The sequence below is a fragment of the Salmo salar genome, unplaced genomic scaffold (assembly GCF_965601325.2).
Source record: "Salmo salar unplaced genomic scaffold, fSalSal1 ptg000129l, whole genome shotgun sequence".
NCBI classification, from domain to species: domain Eukaryota; kingdom Metazoa; phylum Chordata; class Actinopteri; order Salmoniformes; family Salmonidae; genus Salmo; species Salmo salar.
Window position 1 is genome coordinate 1,261,392 of NW_027675318.1, and position 8,807 is coordinate 1,270,198.

Here is an 8,807-nt window from a genome sequence, read left to right on the forward strand (position 1 = left end):
TACAGTTTAACCAGCTCAGCTATAGACTACACCAGCATGACTAGTATCTATGTGGACCCTACTACAGTTTAACCAGCTCAGCTATAGACTACACCAGCATGACTAGTATCTATGTGGACCCTACTACAGTTTAACCAGCTCAGCTATAGACTACACCAGCATGACTAGTATCTATGTGGACCCTACTACAGTTTAACCAGCTCAGCTATAGACTACACCAGCATGACTAGTATCTATGTGGACCCTACTACAGTTTAACCAGCTCAGCTATAGACTACACCAGCATGACTAGTATCTATGTGGACCCTACTACAGTTTAACCAGCTCAGCTATAGACTAGACCAGCATGACTAGTATCTATGTGGACCCTACTACAGTTTAACCAGCTCAGCTATAGACTACACCAGCATGACTAGTATCTATGTGGACCCTACTACAGTTTAACCAGCTCAGCTATAGACTACACCAGCATGACTAGTATCTATGTGGACCCTACTACAGTTTAACCAGCTCAGCTATAGACTACACCAGCATGACTAGTATCTATGTGGACCCTACTACAGTTTAACCAGCTCAGCTATAGACTACACCAGCATGACTAGTATCTATGTGGACCCTACTACAGTTTAACCAGCTCAGCTATAGACTACACCAGCATGACTAGTATCTATGTGGACCCTACTACAGTTTAACCAGCTCAGCTATAGACTACACCAGCGTGACTAGTATCTATGTGGACCCTACTACAGTTTAACCAGCTCAGCTATAGACTACACCAGCGTGACTAGTATCTATGTGGACCCTACTACAGTTTAACCAGCTCAGCTATAGACTACACCAGCGTGACTAGTATCTATGTGGACCCTACTACAGTTTAACCAGCTCAGCTATAGACTACACCAGCATGACTAGTATCTATGTGGACCCTACTACAGTTTAACCAGCTCAGCTATAGACTACACCAGCGTGACTAGTATCTATGTGGACCCTACTACAGTTTAACCAGCTCAGCTATAGACTACACCAGCATGACTAGTATCTATGTGGACCCTACTACAGTTTAACCAGCTCAGCTATAGACTACACCAGCGTGACTAGTATCTATGTGGACCCTACTACAGTTTAACCAGCTCAGCTATAGACTACACCAGCGTGACTAGTATCTATGTGGACCCTACTACAGTTTAACCAGCTCAGCTATAGACTACACCAGCATGACTAGTATCTATGTGGACCCTACTACAGTTTAACCAGCTCAGCTATAGACTACACCAGCATGACTAGTATCTATGTGGACCCTACTACAGTTTAACCAGCTCAGCTATAGACTACACCAGCATGACTAGTATCTATGTGGACCCTACTACAGTTTAACCAGCTCAGCTATAGACTACACCAGCATGACTAGTATCTATGTGGACCCTACTACAGTTTAACCAGCTCAGCTATAGACTACACCAGCGTGACTAGTATCTATGTGGACCCTACTACAGTTTAACCAGCTCAGCTATAGACTACACCAGCATGACTAGTATCTATGTGGACCCTACTACAGTTTAACCAGCTCAGCTATAGACTACACCAGCATGACTAGTATCTATGTGGACCCTACTACAGTTTAACCAGCTCAGCTATAGACTACACCAGCATGACTAGTATCTATGTGGACCCTACTACAGTTTAACCAGCTCAGCTATAGACTACACCAGCATGACTAGTATCTATGTGGACCCTACTACAGTTTAACCAGCTCAGCTATAGACTACACCAGCATGACTAGTATCTATGTGGACCCTACTACAGTTTAACCAGCTCAGCTATAGACTACACCAGCATGACTAGTATCTATGTGGACCCTACTACAGTTTAACCAGCTCAGCTATAGACTACACCAGCATGACTAGTATCTATGTGGACCCTACTACAGTTTAACCAGCTCAGCTATAGACTACACCAGCATGACTAGTATCTATGTGGACCCTACCACAGTTTAACCAGCTCAGCTATAGACTACACCAGCATGACTAGTATCTATGTGGACCCTACCACAGTTTAACCAGCTCAGCTATAGACTACACCAGCATGACTAGTATCTATGTGGACCCTACTACAGTTTAACCAGCTCAGCTATAGACTACACCAGCATGACTAGTATCTATGTGGACCCTACTACAGTTTAACCAGCTCAGCTATAGACTACACCAGCATGACTAGTATCTATGTGGACCCTACTACAGTTTAACCAGCTCAGCTATAGACTACACCAGCGTGACTAGTATCTATGTGGACCCTACTACAGTTTAACCAGCTCAGCTATAGACTACACCAGCGTGACTAGTATCTATGTGGACCCTACTACAGTTTAACCAGCTCAGCTATAGACTACACCAGCACGACTAGTATCTATGTGGACCCTACTACAGTTTAACCAGCTCAGCTATAGACTACACCAGCATGACTAGTATCTATGTGGACCCTACTACAGTTTAACCAGCTCAGCTATAGACTACACCAGCATGACTAGTATCTATGTGGACCCTACTACAGTTTAACCAGCTCAGCTATAGACTACACCAGCATGACTAGTATCTATGTGGACCCTACTACAGTTTAACCAGCTCAGCTATAGACTACACCAGCATGACTAGTATCTATGTGGACCCTACTACAGTTTAACCAGCTCAGCTATAGACTACACCAGCGTGACTAGTATCTATGTGGACCCTACTACAGTTTAACCAGCTCAGCTATAGACTACACCAGCAGTGACTAGTATCTATGTGGACCCTACTACAGTTTAACCAGCTCAGCTATAGACTACACCAGCATGACTAGTATCTATGTGGACCCTACTACAGTTTTAACCAGCTCAGCTATAGACTACACCAGCATGACTAGTATCTATGTGGACCCTACTACAGTTTAACCAGCTCAGCTATAGACTACACCAGCATGACTAGTATCTATGTGGACCCTACTACAGTTTAACCAGCTCAGCTATAGACTACACCAGCATGACTAGTATCTATGTGGACCCTACTACAGTTTAACCAGCTCAGCTATAGACTACACCAGCATGACTAGTATCTATGTGGACCCTACTACAGTTTAACCAGCTCAGCTATAGACTACACCAGCATGACTAGTATCTATGTGGACCCTACTACAGTTTAACCAGCTCAGCTATAGACTACACCAGCATGACTAGTATCTATGTGGACCCTACTACAGTTTAACCAGCTCAGCTATAGACTACACCAGCATGACTAGTATCTATGTGGACCCTACTACAGTTTAACCAGCTCAGCTATAGACTACACCAGCATGACTAGTATCTATGTGGACCCTACTACAGTTTAACCAGCTCAGCAGTACTATTATAACAGAGACTAAACCCAGGATAGAGGGGCTGAGTGAATGTGGTCTGGACTCTGTGGAGGAGGGTCATTGTGTCAGAGATACTGTAGAAGGACAGAGTACCTGCCTTGTGATCCAGGTACACTCCTACTCTGGAGGACTGAGGGCCTGATACTTTAGTCTCAACATTATTGTGTATGAAATAATAACCACCTCTATAGCACTGTAAACTCCAGGACTTGTTATTGAATCCAAATCTATTACCTCTCTCTGTTCTGCTGATGTCTTTATATGAGACTGCTGTAATAACCCACTCCCCAGTCCACTCCACCTCCCAGTAACAGCGCCCAGTCAGACCCTCTCTACACAGAACCTGGTACTGGTTGGTGAATCTGTCTGGATGGTCAGGATATGGTTGGACTTGGCCTGTATAGGTCACCTTTCTGTTCCCTTCAGACAGAGAGAGGTGTGTGCCTGCTGTGTTTGGGTCCAGTGTGAGCTGACAGGAATCTGGGAGAAGAGCAGAGACCAATGAGGGGAGTCAGAACAATAAGTTAAGTCAGATACTGTATCTACCCTGTCTTTGATTAGAGCACAGCAGAGATCAAATCAGAGAAATATGAGGAGTCAGATAGATACCCAGTCTTTGATTAGATCTACTATTGCTATATATTTCTAGAGGGATTGTTAGGAGTGGCAGTAAAAAGAGACTGTTAGTTACTTCACAATAAAGAGACTCACATTGTAACAACTGTTCTCTGGTCTTGGGCTCTGGAGGCAGAACAACCTCCACTATATTCACTACAGACACACAAACACATTGACAGAGAGAGGGAATGTTATCATCATACCATATTCCACATGTATATGACTAGTAGGGAACTTTCAATGGTCTAAAGTTGATCCTCACCTGTACCCAGTGGAACATTAATATGTATTATATCTTGTTTTAAAGTTATTTTAGCTAACTAGTCTACAATTTCATTCCATTCCACACCTGAATGTGCTGGGACCCAGCAGAATCTCACTACTAGACCCATTCTCTCAATTCTCCATAATAACATTAATACCTCCAATAGTAGGTCACTCCTAATAGATTTACCAGATGATAAACTATTCAATACAGACAGAGAATCTGAGGATACTATAATTCTAACAGGTTGTTCGTCCTCCACCCACTGGAGGACAACTATTATCACCAACAGTTCAACTGAGTACACTGACAGTTCATCTGTTAGTCTTCTACATATCTGCACATCACATTCAGGAAGGTAAACACCTGCTCCTGTGGGCCCACTATCTGGGCCCTTGGATCCATCTGTGAAAAGAGGTAAAAAAGCATAACAACTTCTACCAATGTAATTGTCAACCAGTTTCCCTTTATCACTGACTTCTGACCCAATCTTTCCTTTTGTCTACCAAGGTTAGATCAACAACAGGATCTGGGAGTAACCATGGAGGAACATCCCCTATCACCACAGAAAGGGCCAACCTCCAACTCCCTGAAACTACTCTCATCAGCAAGCTTTCCAACTGTCCAACCAAAACCACTGCCTTGTCTACTAGTATATTCCCAACAGTCATCTAGAACAGTAGCAGTGGGATGCTCAACCTCACAGCCTTTCAACCCAATAAGCTAATGACAATTTATTACGTCGTATATCCAAAGGCATCTCACCTGCCTCAACTGGTCTATAATATAAATCCATGATATTATGGGATACAAAATGGGAAAAGGGGAAATTATGATAATACTAAAAAACAGCCTTCTAACTAACCCTACACTCATTAAAACCCACTACCCCATTCCACTACTTTGACCCTATCTGCTCCTGCACCAGGCCAACTAACCCTACACTCATTAAAACCCACTACCCCATTCCACTACTTTGACCCTATCTGCTCCTGCACCAGGCCAACTAACCCTACACTCATTAAAACCCACTACCCCATTCCACTACTTTGACCCTATCTGCTCCTGCACCAGGCCAACTAACCCTACACTCATTAAAACCCACTACCCCCATTCCACTACTTTGACCCTATCTGCTCCTGCACCAGGCCAACTAACCCTACACTCATTAAAACCCACTACCCCATTCCACTACTTTGACCCTATCTGCTCCTGCACCAGGCCAACTAACCCTACACTCATTAAAACCCACTACCCCCATTCCACTACTTTGACCCTATCTGCTCCTGCACCAGGCCAACTAACCCGACACTCATTAAAACCCACTTCCCCATTCCACTACTTTGACCCTATCTGCTCCTGCACCAGGCCAACTAACCCTACACTCATTAAAACCCACTACCCCATTCCACTACTTTGACCCTATCTGCTCCTGCACCAGGCCAACTAACCCTACACTCATTAAAACCCACTACCCCATTCCACTACTTTGACCCTATCTGCTACTGCACCAGGCCAACTAACCCAACACTCATTAAAACCCACTACCCCATTCCACTACTTTGACCCTATCTGCTCCTGCATCAGGCCAACTAACCCTACACTCATTAAAACCCACTAACCCATTCCACTACGTTGACCCTATCTGCTCCTGCACCAGGCCAACTAACCCTACACTCATTAAAACCCACTACCCCATTCCACTACTTTGACCCTATCTGCTCCTGCACCAGGCCAACTAACGCTACACTCATTAAAACCCACTACCCCATTCCACTACTTTGACCCTATCTGCTCCTGCACCAGGCCAACTAACCCTACACTCATTAACCCACTACCCCATTCCACTACTTTGACCCTATCTGCTCCTGCACCAGGCCAACTAACCCTACACTCATTAAAACCCACTACCCCATTCCACTACTTTGACCCTATCTGCTCCTGCACCAGGCCAACTAACCCTACACTCATTAAAACCCACTACCCCATTCCACTACTTTGACCCTATCTGCTCCTGCACCAGGCCAACTAACCCTACACTCATTAAAACCCACTACCCCATTCCACTACTTTGACCCTATCTGCTCCTGCACCAGGCCAACTAACCCTACACTCATTAAAACCCACTACCCCATTCCACTACTTTGACCCTATCTGCTCCTGCACCAGGCCAACTAACCCTACACTCATTAAAACCCACTACCCCATTCCACTACTTTGACCCGATCTGCTCCTGCACCAGGCCAACTAACCCTACACTCATTAAAACCCACTACCCCATTCCACTACTTTGACCCTATCTGCTCCTGTACCAGGCCAACTAACCCTACACTCATTAAAACCCACTACCCCATTCCACTACTTTGATCCTATCTGCTCCTGCACCAGGCCAACTAACCCTACACTCATTAAAACCCACTACCCCATTCCACTACTTTGACCCTATCTGCTCCTGCACCAGGCCAACTAACCCTACACTCATTAAAACCCACTACCCCATTCCACTACTTTGACCCTATCTGCTCCTGCACCAGGCCAACTAACCCTACACTCATTAAAAACCCACTACCCCATTCCACTACTTTGACCCTATCTGCTCCTGCACCAGGCCAACTAACCCTACACTCATTAAAACCCACTACCCCATTCCACTACTTTGACCCTATCTGCTCCTGCACCAGGCCAACGACCTGGGAGGACGGGACACCACCACTCAACACACCCTGGAACTCTTCTGAAGTCAAATCTAGTATGACCAAATACTTCTCTGCAGCTGCCACCAAAACATATTTTTTTTCTGTGATTTACATTCCATTTCTGCAGTACAGTTGATAACCATTTGCTATGAACACTAAGAAGCCAACCTTACTGAAGCATATATCACTGGTTGGCCCATCCCTCTGTGCTGTCACAGATCTACTACTCACAGGGATCCTCTCAGGATCCCTCAGCCTTGACCCATCCTCCTCTACTTTCTTCACTGCCTCAGCAGTGACAACCTGTTCCCAACAGTGGGGTCAGTGGGATTGGATAGGGGCCCCTCTACCTCTCTCTCTCTCTCTCTCTGACTGGAGGGGACAGGTGAAATGGTGTGTCTCCTCTGGTCAACAATACTCACCTTGAGTGACTCCACAGCCTGTTGGAGCTCCTTCAGCTCCTTCTCTCTCTCCTGGAATCTCTGCTGGACCTTCTGCTGACTCATCCCCAGCTGCCTCTGTGGAGAATCACTCTTCAATGAGCTATCAAGCTTTATTAGTCCAGTAGATCAATAGTATAGTAATGTGACATAGGGCCCATAGAGAGGAAGGTCTAAAAAATGGATGGTCCATTTACTAAATGATATTTATTTGTTGCTATGTGAATGATTATAGTTTTTATGGTAGGACTACATGTATCAACAGGTTGAGACTGAACTTTGGACTCATAAAAGGGCATTCAGAATGATAATAGTGTTTGACATTATAAAATGGTGATACATCTGGAGAATCTGGGTTGACATATCTATATACTCAAGGTTTGTGTTCATATTTGTTCTGCTGAGGATCAATTTCATTTGAATGATCTCATATTCAAACAGCCTTAGTTCCTACTGTATCTTTAATTCTTTGTTTATCAGACAGTCACCAACAAGTTGTTCTGGTCTTACCTGTTTCTCAGTCCTCTCTGCTGCAGCTGACACTGTATCATGGCCTTTATGTTCGTCCATTGTACACAGATAACAGATACACTGCTGATCGGTACGACAGTAAACCTCCAGCAGTTTGTCATGATGAGAGCAGATCTTCTCCTGTAGTTGTGCGGTGGCTTTGACCATCTTGTGCTTCTTGAAAGCAGGAGATTCGTAGTGAGGTTGGAGGTGAGTCTCACAGTAAGAGGCCAGACACGCCAGACAGGACATGAGGGCTTTCTGCTTTCTGGTCCCAGTGCAGACATCACACGCCACATCTCTAGGTCCAGCATAGCACACAGCAGGAGGGGGAGCAGCCTGGAGTCCTGTCTTCTTCAGTTTCTCCACCACCTCAGCCAACATGTTATTTTTACTCAGCGTAGGCCTCGGACTGAAGGTCTGTCTGCACTGAGGACAGCTATAGACCCCTTTCAGAACATCCTGATCCCAGCAGCCCTCAATACAGCTCCTACAGTAACTGTGTCCACAGGGGATGGCGACTGGTTCCTTCAGTAGATCCAGACAGACAGAACAACAGAACTGGTCCTGGTCCAGCAGAACTCCCTGTTGAGCCATTTGGACGGTTGTTCACTCTCACACAGACAGACGACACAGAGACTCAGATCAGTTTCGTTTCCTCAGAAGAGAGTTTGTGAAGGGGGAGGGATTTCCTGGTTCTGCCAGAGGGGTGGGGTTAGAGGGAGGGAGGGGTTAGAGGGAGGGAGGAAGAGAGAGAGGAACTGCATGCAACAGCAAGAGGGAGACAAATAGTCTTGTTCCTTGGTTAGAGCCCTTAACATGGAATAAATGAAATAATGAATCTTAAAATGTGAGTTATTGGAATATAAAGGGTAACCGTTTCTATGAAGT

At 45.1% G+C, this 8,807-nt stretch overlaps 1 protein-coding gene across 1 annotated transcript; it reads right to left on the reverse strand.

Annotated features, from left to right (window-relative positions):
• Positions 1-4,342: 4,342 nt before the first annotated feature.
• On the reverse strand, positions 4,343-8,559 carry LOC145866115 (E3 ubiquitin/ISG15 ligase TRIM25-like). Its single transcript, XM_082970971.1, has 3 exons — positions 7,917-8,559; positions 7,389-7,484; positions 4,343-4,675 (listed from the first exon to the last, which is right to left on the reverse strand). Exons 1-3 carry the CDS (start codon positions 8,511-8,513, stop codon positions 4,592-4,594), a joined length of 777 nt encoding a protein of 258 aa, XP_082827097.1. The 5' UTR covers positions 8,514-8,559; the 3' UTR covers positions 4,343-4,591.
• Between the last annotated feature and the right edge of the window lie 248 nt (positions 8,560-8,807).

Excerpts from the sequence above, each read along its gene's own strand:
- LOC145866115 (XM_082970971.1), bottom strand. The coding sequence starts at position 8,513 with ATGGCTCAACAGGGAGTTCTGCTGGACCAGGACCAGTTCTGTTGTTCT. Across the intron at positions 7,485-7,916 it reads CAGAGAGGACTGAGAAACAG|AGGCAGCTGGGGATGAGTCA; the intron begins GTAAGACCAGAA and ends GATTCTCCACAG. Across the intron at positions 4,676-7,388 it reads AGGCTGTGGAGTCACTCAAG|ATGGATCCAAGGGCCCAGAT; the intron begins GTGAGTATTGTT and ends CTCTTTTCACAG.